Genomic DNA, 16,127 nt, shown 5'->3' with positions numbered 1-16,127 from the left:
CCATAGCGCAGCCCCATTGATTCCTATGGGGAAAGAAAAGTTATGTTTAAACCTAACACCCTAGTATAAACCCCAAGTCTAAACACCCCTAATCTACAGCCCCCAACATCGCCGCCACCTACATTACACTTATTAACCCCTAATCTGCCGCCACCTACATTACACTTATTAACCCCTAATCTGCAGTCCACAATGTCGCCGCCACCTACATTACACTTATTAATCCCTATTCTTCCACCACCAGCGTCGCCGCGGCCATTATACTAAAGTTATTAACCCCTAAACCTCTGGCCTCCCACATCACTAACACTAAATAAATATTTTAACCCCTAAACCTAAGTCTAACCCTAACACCCCTAACTTTAATATAATTAAAATAAATCTAAATAAAAATTACTAATATTACCTAAATAAAACCTATTTAAAACTAAATACTTACCTGTAAAATAAACCCTAAAATAGCTACAATATAACTAATAGTTACATTGTAGCTAACTTAGGTTTTATTTTTATTTTACAGGTAAGTTTGTTTTTATTTTAACTAGGTAGACTAGTTAGTAAATAGTTATTAACCATTTACTAGCTACCTAGTTAAAATAAAAACAAAATTACCTGTAAAATAAAACGTAACCTGTCTTACAGTTAAACCTTACAGTTAAACCTAGGATTGAGCTTCAATCCTATTGGCTAATCCAATCAGTCAATAGGATTGAGCTCACATTCTATTGGCTGATTGTATATTATTAACCCCTAATGTGCCGCTCCGGACACCGCCGCCGCCACCTACATTATACTTATGAACCCCTAATCTACTGCCCCCAACATCGCCGAACCCTACATTATATTTATTAACCCCTAATCTGCTGTTCCCAATGTCGCCGCAACCTAACTACATTTATTAACCCCTAATCTGCCGCCCCTAACGTCGCCGCCACTATATTAAAGTTAGTAACCCCTAAACCTAAGTCTAACCCTAACCCACCTAATTTAAATATCATTTTAATAAATCTAAATAAAATTAATGCAATTAACTAAATAATTTCTATTTAAAACTAAATACTTACCTATAAAATAAACCCTAAGATAGCTACAATATAACTAATAGTTACATTGTATCTAGCTTAGGGTTTATTTTTATTTTACAGGCAAGTTTGTATTTATTTTAACTAGGTACAATAGTTATTAAATAGTTATTAACTATTTAATAGCTACCTAGTTAAAATAAAGACAAATTTACCTGTAAAATAAAACCTAACCTAAGTTACAATTACACCAAACACTACACTACAATTAAATTAATTCCCTAAATTAACTACAATTAACTACAATTAAATACAATTATCTAAAGTACGAAAAAAACAAACACTAAATTACAGAAAATAATAAAATAATTACAAGTTTTTTAAACTAATTACACCTAATCTAATCCCCCTAATAAAATAAAAAAGCCCCCCAAAATAATAAAAAACTGTACCCTACACTAAATTACAAATAGCCTTTAAAAGGGCCTTTTGCGGTCGAATTGCCCCAAAGTAATCAACTCTTTTGCCTGTAAAAAAAGTACCATATCCCCACCAACATTAAAACCCACCATCCACACACCCAACCCTATTCTAAAACCCACCCAATCCCCCCTTAATAAAACCTAACACTAACCCCTTGGAGATCACCCTACCTTGAGAAGTGTCCACCCAACCGGGCTGAAGTCCTCAACGAAGCCGGGTGCAGTGGTCCTCCAGACAGGCAGGAGTCTTCATCAAAGCCGGGAAGAAGAGGTCCTCCAGACGGGCAGAAGTCTTCATCCAGACGGCATCTTCTATCTTCATCCATCCGGCGCGGAGTGGGTCCATCTTCAAGACATCCGACGCGGAGCATCCTTCCTGGCCGACGAATAACCGACGAATGAAGGTTCCTTTAAGTGACATCATCCAAGATGGCGTCCCTTCAATTCCGATTGGCTAATAGAATTCAGCCAACCGGATTAGGGTAGGACAAAATCCTATTGGCTGATGCAATCAGCCAATAGGATTGAACTTCAATCCTATTGGCTGATTGGAACAGACAATAGAATGCGAGCTCAATCCTATTGGCTGTTCTAATCAGCTAATAGGATTGAAGTTCTATCCTATTGGCTGATTGCATCTAATTCTGCTCTATACGCTCTATCTTGCTGTTTGTGTCCCATTTGTGCATCCGTAGTCCTAGAGGTGCAGAGAAGGCTAGAATCACTAGCAGTTCGGATTTTCAAAAATACCGCCAAGAAGCGTTTTTGAAAAAGAACAAGCACAATGGATATTTCGGACTTAGCCTGATTGCTAACGGGACCTTTTACCTAAGGAAACTACGAACCAACCCCCGGTCTCCTTGCCGAAAACTGTTTAAAGTTTACTTGCTGGATCCAAACTCCCTGTTTTTACATGGACTTTTAAACTTGTATGATTTTATGTATGTATGTCATGTATTTTCAACTGTTTTAATGGATGCTACACTTTAACAAGTGTTTGTTTTATTGTTGCATATATGTTTCAAATTAAATGTTTTTATGCCTCTCATATTTCATACTTCCAATACTAACTCTGTCATTTGATGTCCTTTAAGCCGTATATTTACAGCGCTGCAGTGTACTTTCTCTCTGTTATATGACAGTAAACTACAAGCAGTAAGTAAAGGTGTGCACAGCCCCGGCAGACTCTCACGTATTACTACTCACCGGCAGGGAGGGACCAATGTATTTCAGTCTGATGACTATTCATGTCATTTGTCTCATCCTCTTCCTTCACATTTAATAGCCCAGTGCCCGGGTTTTCCTCTAGACGCCCTGTAATTACAGCAGGAAACTACCTGATGATACACGGTACAAGGTGTAACATAAACTTATATAACAGGTTTGTACTTTGTGATTTAGTTTATTGCACAATTAGTGAAAGCCTAATAAAATTAGCTAATAGTATCACAAAAAAATGAATAAATCAGGCGTGTGTTTTTGTCTGGAACACACATGGCAGCAGTTTGCAAGAATGGCAGAACAATTTCCTGCTTCAGACTCTAACCTAGCAATCTCTTCAACAAAGAATATCATAAGAACAAAACTAATTTGAAAATAGAAATAAAATGAAAACCTTTTGAAAATTATTATCTGAATTACAAAAGAAAAATCTTGGGTTTCATTTCCTTTACAAGGTAATAAGAACCAGCTATGGGTAAAAAGTGTAGTTATTTTGTATGTATACAACTCCTTGATCTTACATTCTCTGGTAAATGACCTTACATGAGAGAGTCTATACCAGCGCACTGTGAGGTTTTACATGACTGATATAATAAAAGCTACACAAATAAACCTAAAGGAAAGCTTGCTGCCTGTTTTACTTTTGTATCTGTACACACGTAACAGTTTGTTATATACACAATACAGGGCTAGAAGTGTCAGCATGCAGTAAACCCGGGAAGCTGGATAGCTAATAACACGGTATGAGAATTAGTGCCATTTAAAGAGGAGGAAAGGCCGGCTCAGAACTACATAAAACTGGCAAACAGGAAGCAGCGTGTTGTGCGCACCAGAAAGATCAGACAGACAAGCAGGATACTAGTGACAGGAAGTACCGGCTAGACACCAGCATCTCCAGCTCCGCCCCCAGCGGCACCATATTGTAAAAACAAACAACGCTCCTTATGTTATTGCATTTAACTTTTTTCCTTTTGGTATCCTTTGTTTAAAGTTAGCTTCTTCCCATAACAAAATAAGTATGCTCAGAAGTGTGCACGTGCCTGGAACACTACATATATAGCACACTCCCCAGACTACTTCAGTATACTCTCATGATAAACATTGCTGACTTATATAACGTTTGCTCCAGTGCCCATTTAAGCATGCTCTTATGACAAGCACTGCTACTATATATATATAAAGCTTGTTCATCAGCCTACCTCAGTATGCTCGTGACAAGCATTGCTACCAGATATAAAGCAGGCTCCTGAGTCTACCACAGTATGCTCTCATGACAAGCACTGCTACCATATATACAGCACGCTGCTCTTATAACAAGAACTGCTACCATATATACAGCACGCTGCTCTTATAACAAGCACTGCTACCATATATACAGCACACTGCTCTTATGACAAGCACTGCTACCATATATACAGCACACTGCTCTTATGACAAGCACTGCTACCATATATACAGCACGCTGCTCTTATAACAAGCACTGCTACCATATATACAGCACGCTGCTCTTATAACAAGCACTGCTACCTAATATACAGCACCTTGCTCTTATAACAAGCACTGCTACCATATATACAACACGCTGCTCTTATGACAAGCACTGCTACCATATATACAGCACGCTGTTCTTATGACAAGCACTGCTACCATATATACAGCACGCTGCTCTTATGACAAGCACTGCTACCATATATACAGCACGCTGCTCTTATGACAAGCACTGCTAACATATATACAGCACGCTTCTCTTATAACAAGCACTGCTAACATATATACAGCACGCTGCTCTTATAACAAGCACTGCTACCATATATACAGCACGCTGCTCTAATAACCAGCACTGCTACCATATATACAGCATGCTGCTCTTATGACAAGCACTGCTACCATATATACAGCACACTGCTCTTATAACAAGCACTGCTACCATATATACAGCACGCTGCTCTTATAACAAGCACTGATACCATATATACAGCACGCTGCTCTTATAACAAGCACTGCTACCATATATACAGCACGCTGCTCTTATAACAAGCACTGCTACCATATATACAGCATGCTGCTCTTATAACAAGCACTGCTACCATATATACAGCATGCTGCTCTCATGACAAGCACTGCTACCATATATACAGCACGCTGCTCTTATAACAAGCACTGCTACCATATATACAGCACGCTGCCCTTATAACAAGCACTGCTAACATATATACAGCACGCTGCTCTTATGACAAGCACTGCTACCATATATACAGCACACTGCTCTTATAACAAGCACTGATACCATATATACAGCACACTGCTCTTATGACAAGCACTGCTACCATATATACAGCACGCTGCTCTTATAACAAGCACTGCTACCATATATACAGCACGCTGCTCTTATAACAAGCACTGCTACCATATATACAGCATGCTGCTCTTATGACAAGCACTGCTACCATATATACAGCACGCTGCTCTTATAACAAGCACTGCTACCATATATACAGCATGCTGCTCTCATGACAAGCACTGCTACCATATATACAGCACACTGCTCTTATGACAAGCACTGCTACCATATATACAGCACGCTGCTCTTAAGACAAGCACTGCTACCATATATACAGCACACTGCTCTTATAACAAGCACTGATACCATATATACAGCACACTGCTCTTATAACAAGCACTGCTAACATATATACAGCACGCTGCTCTTATGACAAGCACTGCTACCATATATAGAGCACGCTGCTCTTATGACAAGCACTGATACCATATATACAGCACGCTGCTCTTATGACAAGCACTGCTACCATATATACAGCACGCTGCTCTTATGACAAGCACTGCTACCATATATACAGCACGCTGCTCTTATAACAAGCACTGCTACCATATATACAGCACGCTGCTCTCATAACAAGCACTGCTACCATATATACAGCACGCTGCTCTTATGACAAGCACTGCTACCATATATACAGCACGCTGCTCTCATAACAAGCACTGCTACCATATATACAGCACGCTGCTCTTATGACAAGCACTGCTACCATATATACAGCACACTGCTCTCATAACAAGCACTGCTACCATATATACAGCACGCTGCTCTTATAACAAGCACTGCTACCATATATACAGCACGCTGCTCTTATAACAAGCATTGCTACCATATATACAGCATGCTGCTCTTATGACAAGCACTGCTACCATATATACAGCACACTGCTCTTATGACAAGCACTGCTAACATATATACAGCACGCTGCTCTTATAACAAGCACTGCTACCATATATACAGCACACTGCTCTTATAACAAGCACTGCTACCATATATACAGCACACTGCTCTTATAACAAGCACTGCTACCATGTATACAACACGCTGCTCTCATGACAAGCACTGCTACCATATATACAACACGCTGCTCTCATGACAAGCACTGCTACCATATATACAGCACACTGCTCTTTTAACAAGCACTGCTACCATATATACAGCACGCTGCTCTTATAACAAGCACTGCTACCATATATACAGTACGCTGCCCTTATAACAAGCACTGCTACCATATATACAGCACGCTGCCCTTATAACAAGCACTGCTACCATATATACAGCACGCTGCTCTTATAACAAGCACTGCTACCATATATACCGCACGCTGCTCTTATAACAAGCACTGCTACCATATATACAGCACACTGCTCTCATGACAAGCACTGCTACCATATATACAGCACACTGCTCTTATGACAAGCACTGCTACCATATATACATCACTCAGCTCTTATGACAAGCACTGCTACCATATATACAGCACGCTGCTCTCATTACAAGCACTGCTACCATATATACAGCACGCTGCTCTTATGACAAGCACTGATACCATATATACAGCACTCTGCTCTTATAACAAGCACTGCTACCATATATACAGCACGTTGCTCTTATAGCAAGCACTGCTACCATATATACAGCACGCTGCTCTTATAGCAAGCACTGCTACCATATATACAGCACGCTGCTCTTATAGCAAGCACTGCTACCATATATACAGCACGCTGCTCTTATAACAAGAACTGCTGCCATATATACAGCACGCTGCTCTTATGACAAGCACTGCTACCATATATACAGCACCCTGCTCTTATAACAAGCACTGCTGCCATATATACAGCACGCTGCTCTTATAACAAGAACTGCTGCCATATATACAGCACGCTGCTCTTATAACAAGCACTGCTACCATATATACAGCACGCTGCTCTTATGACAAGCACTGCTACCATATATACAGCACGTTGCTCTTATAGCAAGCACTGCTACCATATATACAGCACGCTGCTCTTATAGCAAGCACTGCTACCATATATACAGCACGCTGCTCTTATAGCAAGCACTGCTACCATATATACAGCACGCTGCTCTTATAACAAGAACTGCTGCCATATATACAGCACGCTGCTCTCATAACAAGCACTGCTACCATATATACAGCACGCTGCTCTTATAACAAGCACTGCTACCATATATACAGCACGCTGCTCTTATAACAAGCACTGCTACCATATATACAGCACACTGCTCTTATGACAAGCACTGCTACCATATATACAGCACTCTGCTCTTATAACAAGCACTGCTACCATATATACAGCACGCTGCTCTTATGACAAGCACTGCTACCATATATACAGCACCCTGCTCTTATAACAAGCACTGCTGCCATATATACAGCACGCTGCTCTTATAACAAGAACTGCTGCCATATATACAGCACGCTGCTCTTATAACAAGCACTGCTACCATATATACAGCACGCTGCTCTTATGACAAGCACTGCTACCATATATACAGCACGCTGCTCTTATGACAAGCACTGCTACCATATATACAGCACACTGCTCTTATAACAAGCACTGCTACCATATATACAGCACACTGCTCTTATAACAAGCACTGCTACCATATATACAGCACGCTGCTCTTATGACAAGCACTGCTACCATATATACAGCACACTGCTCTCATAACAAGCACTGCTACCATATATACAGCACGCTGCTCTTATGACAAGCACTGCTACCATATATACAGCACGCTGCTCTTATGACAAGCACTGCTAACATATATAAAGCACGCTGCTCTTATAGCAAGCACTGCTACCATATATACAGCACGCTGCTCTTATGACAAGCACTGCTACCATATATACAGCACACTGCTCTCATTGCAAGCACTGCTACCATATATACAGTACGCTGCTCTAATGACAAGCACTGCTGCCATATATACAGCACGCTGCTCTCATTGCAAGCACTGCTACCATATATACAGCACGCTGCTCTTATGACAAGCACTGCTACCATATATACAGCACGCTGCTCTTATGACAAGCACTGCTACCATATATACAGCACGCTGCTCTTATGACAAGCACTGCTACCATATATACAGCACACTGCTCTTATAACAAGCACTGCTACCATATATACAGCACGCTGCTCTTATAACAAGCACTGCTACCATATATACAGCACACTGCTCTTATAACAAGCACTGCTACCATATATACAGCACGCTGCTCTTATGACAAGAATTGCTACCATTTATACAGCACGCTGCTCTTATAACAAGCACTGCTACCATATATACAGCACGCTGCTCTTATAACAAGCACTGCTACCATATATACAGCACGCTGCTCTTATAACAAGCACTGCTACCATATATACAGCACGCTGTTCTTATAACAAGCACTGCTACCATATATACAGCACGCTGCTCTTATAACAAGCACTGCTACCATATATACAGCACGCTGCTCTTATAACAAGCACTGCTACCATATATACAGCACGCTGCTCTTATAACAAGCACTGCTACCATATATACAGCACGCTGCTCTTATAACAAGCACTGCTACCATATATACAGCACGCTGCTCTTATAACAAGCACTGCTACCATATATACAGCACCCTGCTCTTATAACAAGCACTGCTACCATATATACAGCACCCTGCTCTTATAACAAGCACTGCTACCATATATACAGCACGCTGCTCTAATGACAAGCACTGCTACCATATATACAGCACCCTGCTCTTATAACAAGCACTGCTGCCATATATACAGCACGCTGCTCTTATGACAAGCACTGCTACCATATATACAGCACGCTGCTCTTATAACAAGCACTGCTACCATATATACAGCACGCTGCTCTTATGACAAGCACTGCTACCATATATACAGCACGCTGCTCTTATGACAAGCACTGCTACCATATATACAGCACGCTGCTCTTATGACAAGCACTGCTACCATATATACAGCACGCTGCTCTTATAACAAGCACTGCTATCATATATACAGCACGCTGCTCTTATGACAAGCACTGCTATCATATATACAGCACGCTGCTCTTATGACAAGCACTGCTACCATATATACAGCACGCTGCTCTTATAACAAGCACTGCTACCATATATACAGTACGCTGCTCTTATGACAAGCACTGCTACCATTTATACAGCACGCTGCTCTTATAACAAGCACTGCTACCATATATACAGCACGCTGCTCTTATAACAAGCACTGCTACCATATATACAGCACGCTGCTCTTATAACAAGCACTGCTACCATATATACAGCACGCTGCTCTTATAACAAGCACTGCTGCCATATATACAGCACGCGGCTCTTATAACAAGCACTGCTGCCATATATACAGTACGCTGCTCTTATAACAAGGACTGCTACCATATATACAGCACGCTGCTCTTATGACAAGCACTGCTACCATATATACAGCACGCTGCTCTCATGACAAGCACTGCTACCATATATACAGCACGCTGCTCTTATGACAAGCACTGCTACCATATATACAGCACGCTGCTCTTATAACAAGGACTGCTACCATATATACCGCACGCTGCTCTTATGACAAGCACTGCTACCATATATAAAGCACGCTTCTCTTATAACAAGCACTGCTACCATATATACAGCACGCTGCTCTTATAACAAGCACTGCTACCATATATACAGCACGCTGCTCTAATAACCAGCACTGCTACCATATATACAGCACGCTGCTCTTATGACAAGCACTGCTAACATATATACAGCATGCTGCTCTTATGACAAGCACTGCTACCATATATACAGCACGCTGCTCTTATGACAAGCACTGCTAACATATATACAGCACGCTTCTCTTATAACAAGCACTGCTACCATATATACAGCACGCTGCTCTTATAACAAGCACTGCTACCATATATACAGCACGCTGCTCTAATAACCAGCACTGCTACCATATATACAGCATGCTGCTCTTATGACAAGCACTGCTACCATATATACAGCACGCTGCTCTTATGACAAGCACTGCTACCATATATACAGCACGCTGCTCTTATAACAAGCACTGCTACCATATATACAACACGCTGCTCTTATGACAAGCACTGCTAACATATATACAGCACGCTGCTCTTATAACAAGCACTGCTACCATATATACAGCACGCTGCTCTTATAACAAGCACTGCTACCATATATACAGCACACTGCTCTTATGACAAGCACTGCTACCATATATACAGCATGCTGCTCTTATAACAAGCACTGCTACCATATATACAGCACGCTGCTCTTATAACAAGCACTGCTACCATATATACAGCACGCTGCTCTTATAACAAGCACTGCTACCATATATACAGCACGCTGCTCTTATAACAAGCACTGCTGCCATATATACAGCACGCGGCTCTTATAACAAGCACTGCTGCCATATATACAGTACGCTGCTCTTATAACAAGCACTGCTGCCATATATACAGCACGCGGCTCTTATAACAAGCACTGCTGCCATATATACAGCACACTGCTCTTATAACAAGCACTGCTACCATATATACAGCACGCTGCTCTTATGACAAGCACTGCTACCATATATACAGCACGCTGCTCTCATGACAAGCACTGCTACCATATATACAGCACGCTGCTCTTATGACAAGCACTGCTACCATATATACAGCACGCTGCTCTTATAACAAGGACTGCTACCATATATACCGCACGCTGCTCTTATGACAAGCACTGCTACCATATATAAAGCACGCTTCTCTTATAACAAGCACTGCTACCATATATACAGCACGCTGCTCTTATAACAAGCACTGCTACCATATATACAGCACGCTGCTCTAATAACCAGCACTGCTACCATATATACAGCACGCTGCTCTTATGACAAGCACTGCTACCATATATACAGCACGCTGCTCTTATGACAAGCACTGCTAACATATATACAGCACGCTTCTCTTATAACAAGCACTGCTACCATATATACAGCACGCTGCTCTTATAACAAGCACTGCTACCATATATACAGCACGCTGCTCTAATAACCAGCACTGCTACCATATATACAGCATGCTGCTCTTATGACAAGCACTGCTACCATATATACAGCACGCTGCTCTTATGACAAGCACTGCTACCATATATACAGCACGCTGCTCTTATAACAAGCACTGCTACCATATATACAACACGCTGCTCTTATGACAAGCACTGCTAACATATATACAGCACGCTGCTCTTATAACAAGCACTGCTACCATATATACAGCACGCTGCTCTTATAACAAGCACTGCTACCATATATACAGCACACTGCTCTTATGACAAGCACTGCTACCATATATACAGCATGCTGCTCTTATAACAAGCACTGCTACCATATATACAGCACGCTGCTCTTATAACAAGCACTGCTACCATATATACAGCACGCTGCTCTTATAACAAGCACTGCTACCATATATACCGCACGCTGCTCTTATAACAAGCACTGCTACCATATATACAGCACACTGCTCTTATAACAAGCACTGCTATCATATATACCGCACGCTGCTCTTATAACAAGCACTGCTACCATATATACAGCACACTGCTCTTATAACAAGCACTGCTACCATATATACAGCACGCTGCTCTTATAACAAGCACTGCTACCATATATACAGCACGCTGCTCTTATAACAAGCACTGCTACCATATATACAGTACGCTGCCCTTATAACAAGCACTGCTACCATATATACAGCACGCTGCTCTTATAAAAAGCACTGCTACCATATATACAGCACACTGCTCTCATGACAAGCACTGCTACCATATATACAGTACACTGCTCTTATGACAAGCACTGCTACCATATATACATCACTCTGCTCTTATGACAAGCACTGCTACCATATATACAGCACGCTGCTCTCATTACAAGCACTGCTACCATATATACAGCACGCTGCTCTTATGAAAAGCACCGCTACCATATATACAGCATGCTGCTCTTATGACAAGCACTGATACCATATATACAGCACTCTGCTCTTATAACAAGCACTGCTGCCATATATACAGCACGCTGCTCTCATGATAAGCACTGCTGCCATATATACCGCACGCTGCTCTTATGACAAGCACTGCTACCATATATACCGCACGCTGCTCTTATGACAAGCACTGCTACCATATATACAGCACGCTGCTCTTATAACAAGCACTGCTACCATATATACAGCACGTTGCTCTTATAACAAGCACTGCTACCATATATACAGCACGCTGCTCTTATAACAAGAACTGCTGCCATATATACAGCACCCTGCTCTTATAACAAGCACTGCTGCCATATATACAGCACGCTGCTCTTATAACAAACACTGCTACCATATATACAGCACGCTGGTCTTATAACAAACACTGCTACCATATATACAGCACGCTGCTCTTAGGACAAGCACTGCTACCATATATACAGTACGCTGCTCTTATAACAAGTACTGCTACCATATATACAGCACGCTGCTCTTAGGACAAGCACTGCTACCATATATACAGCACGCTGCTCTTATAACAAACACTGCTACCATATATACAGCACGCTGCTCTTATAACAAACACTGCTACCATATATACAGCACGCTGCTCTTATAACAAACACTGCTACCATATATACAGTACGCTGCTCTTATAACAAGTACTGCTACCATATATACAGCACGCTGCTCTTAGGACAAGCACTGCTACCATATATACAGCACGCTGCTCTTATAACAAACACTGCTACCATATATACAGCACGCTGCTCTAATGACAAGCACTGCTACCAGATATACAGCACGCTGCTCTTATAACAAACACTGCTACCATATATACAGCACGCTGCTCTTATGACAAGCACTGCTACCATATATACAGCACGCTGCTCTTAGGACAAGCACTGCTACCATATATACAGTACGCTGCTCTTATAACAAGTACTGCTACCATATATACAGCACGCTGCTCTTAGGACAAGCACTGCTACCATATATACAGCACACTGCTCTTATGACAAGCACTGCTACCATATATACAGCACGCTGCTCTTAGGACAAGCACTGCTACCATATATACAGTACGCTGCTCTTATAACAAGTACTGCTACCATATATACAGCACGCTGCTCTTAGGACAAGCACTGCTACCATATATACAGTACGCTGCCCTTATAACAAGCACTGCTACCATATATACAGCACGCTGCTCTTATAACAAGCACTGCTACCATATATACAGCACTCTGCTCTTATAACAAGCACTGCTACCATATATACAGCACGCTGCTCTAATGACAAGCACTGCTACCATATATACAGCACACTGCTCTTATGACAAGCACTGCTACCATATATACAGCACGCTGCTCTTATAACAAGCACTGCTACCATATATACAGCACGCTGCTCTTAGGACAAGCACTGCTACCATATATACAGTACGCTGCTCTTATAACAAGTACTGCTACCATATATACAGCACGCTGCTCTTATAACAAGTACTGCTACCATATATACAGCACGCTGCTCTTAGGACAAGCACTGCTACCATATATACAGCACGCTGCTCTTATGACATGCACTGCTACCATATATACAGCACGCTGCTCTCATGACAAGCACTGCTACCATATATACAGCACACTGCTCTCATGACAAGCACTGCTACCATATATACAGCACGCTGCTCTTATGACAAGCACTGCTACCATATATACAGCACGCTGCTCTTATAACAAGCACTGCTACCATATATACAGCACGCTGCTCTTATAACAAACACTGCTACCATATATACAGCATGCTGCTCTTATAACAAGCACTGCTACCATATATACCGCACGCTGCTCTTATAACAAACACTGCTACCATATATACAGCATGCTGCTCTTATAACAAGCACTGCTACCATATATACAGCAAACTGCTCTCATGACAAGCACTGCTACCATGTATACAGCACGCTGCTCTTATAACAAGCACTGCTACCATATATACAGTACGCTGGTCTTATAACAAGCACTGCTACCATATATACAGCACTCTGCTCTTATAACAAGCACTGCTACCATATATACAGCACGCTGCTCTCATAACAAGCACTGCTGCCATATATACAGCACGCTGCTCTTATAACAAGCACTGCTACCATATATACAGCACACTGCTCTCATGACAAGTACTGCTGCCATATATACAGCACGCTGCTCTTATAACAAGCACTGCTACCATATATACAGCACGCTGCTCTCATAACAAGCACTGCTACCATATATACAGTACGCTGCTCTTATAACAAGCACTGCTACCATATATACAGCACGCTGCTCTCATAACAAGCACTGCTACCATATATACAGCACGCTGCTCTTATAACAAGCACTGCTACCATATATACAGCACGCTGCTCTTATAACAAGCACTGCTACCATATATACAGCATGCTGCTCTTATTACAAGCACTGCTACCATATATACAGCACACTGCTCTTATAACAAGCACTGCTACCAAACATACAGCACACTGCTCTTATAACAAGCACTGCTACCATATATAGAGCAAGCTGCTCTTATGACAAGCACTGCTACCATATATATAGCACGCTGCTCTTATAACAAGCACTGCTACCATATATACAGCACACTGCTCTTATGACAAGCACTGCTACCATATATACAGCACGCTGCTCTTATAACAAGCACTGCTACCATGTATACAGCACGCTGCTCTTATAACAAGCACTTCTATCATATATACAGCACGCTGCTCTTATAACAAGCACTGCTACCATATATACAGCACGCTGCCCTTATAACAAGCACTGATACCATATATACAGCACGCTGCTCTTATGACAAGCAAATGAGGAGAGAGAGAGAGAGAGAGAGAGAGAGAGCAAATGAGAGGAGAGAGAGAGAGAGCGCGAGCGAGAGAGAGAGAGCAAATGAGAGGAGAGAGAGAGCAAATGAGAGGAGAGAGAGAGAGAGAGAGAGAGAGAGAGAGAGAAAGAGAGAGCGAGAGAGAGAGAGAGCAAATGAGAGGAGAGAGAGAGAGAGAGAGAGAGAGAGAGAAAGAGAGAGCGAGAGAGAGAGAGAGCAAATGAGAGGAGAGAGAGAGAGAGAGAGAGAGAGAGAGAAAGCAAATGAGAGGAGAGAGAGAGAGAGCAAATGAGAGGAGAGAGAGAGAGAGAGAGAGAGAGAGAGAGAGAGAGAGAGAGAGAGCGCACGCAAATGAGAGGAGAGAGAGCAAATGAGTGGAGAGAGAGCGAGAGAAAGCGAGAGAAAAAGAGAGAGAGAAAGCGAGAGAAAAAAAGAGAGAGAGAAAGCGAGAGAAAAAAAGAGAGATAAAGCGAGAGAATAAGAGAGAGAGCGAGAGAAAAAGAGAGAGAGAGAGAAAGAGAAAGCGAGAGAAAGCGAGAAAAAGAGAAAGCACGAGAGAGAGAGAGAGAGAGAGAGAGAGAAAAGAGAGTGCCCCAATAAAAAAAAAAAAAAAGGACAGGGGGAGAGAGAAAGGAGAAGGGGGGAGAGAGCAAAGGAGAAGGGGGGAGAGAGCAAATGATATATAATTTTTTGACTTCTTGAAGTTTCCCCCTTTACGTTTGCAATCACACTCACGCTTATGGTAATTCATTACTACTGTGTTTTTTCATTGCTGATTGCATGTTGACCTATATATAAATATATATATATATATATATATATATATATAATTTGCTATTGTGTATGTATATATATATATATATATATATATATATATATATATATATATATATATATATATATATACACATACATACATACATACATATACAGGGAGTGCAGAATTATTAGGCAAGTTGTATTTTTGAGGATTAATTTTATTATTGAACAACAACCATGTTCTCAATGAACCCAAAAAACTCATTAATATCAAAGCTGAATATTTTTGGAAGTAGTTTTTAGTTTGTTTTTAGTTTTAGCTATTTTAGGGGGATATCTGTGTGT

General features: G+C 41.3%; 1 protein-coding gene across 3 annotated transcripts in view; it reads right to left on the bottom strand.

Moving 5' to 3' along the window:
- The window catches only part of LOC128652796 (gastrula zinc finger protein XlCGF26.1-like), a 232,525-nt gene that overhangs the window by 136,161 nt on the left and 80,237 nt on the right, over positions 1-16,127 (bottom strand). For 2 of the 3 annotated variants that reach the window (XM_053705729.1, XM_053705730.1), the window contains exon 3: positions 2,711-2,818. The exons of the other annotated variant lie outside the window; for it this stretch is intronic. In XM_053705729.1, the coding sequence (XP_053561704.1) occupies positions 2,711-2,818 (108 nt within the window). The remainder of the gene's footprint in view (positions 1-2,710; positions 2,819-16,127) is intronic. 3 annotated transcript variants of the gene reach the window in all.

Source organism: Bombina bombina, chromosome 3, assembly GCF_027579735.1.
Source record: "Bombina bombina isolate aBomBom1 chromosome 3, aBomBom1.pri, whole genome shotgun sequence".
In the NCBI taxonomy this organism is placed as follows: domain Eukaryota; kingdom Metazoa; phylum Chordata; class Amphibia; order Anura; family Bombinatoridae; genus Bombina; species Bombina bombina.
The sequence above is the reverse complement of the archived record's forward strand: the minus strand, read 5'-3'. Positions and strand labels throughout refer to the sequence as shown.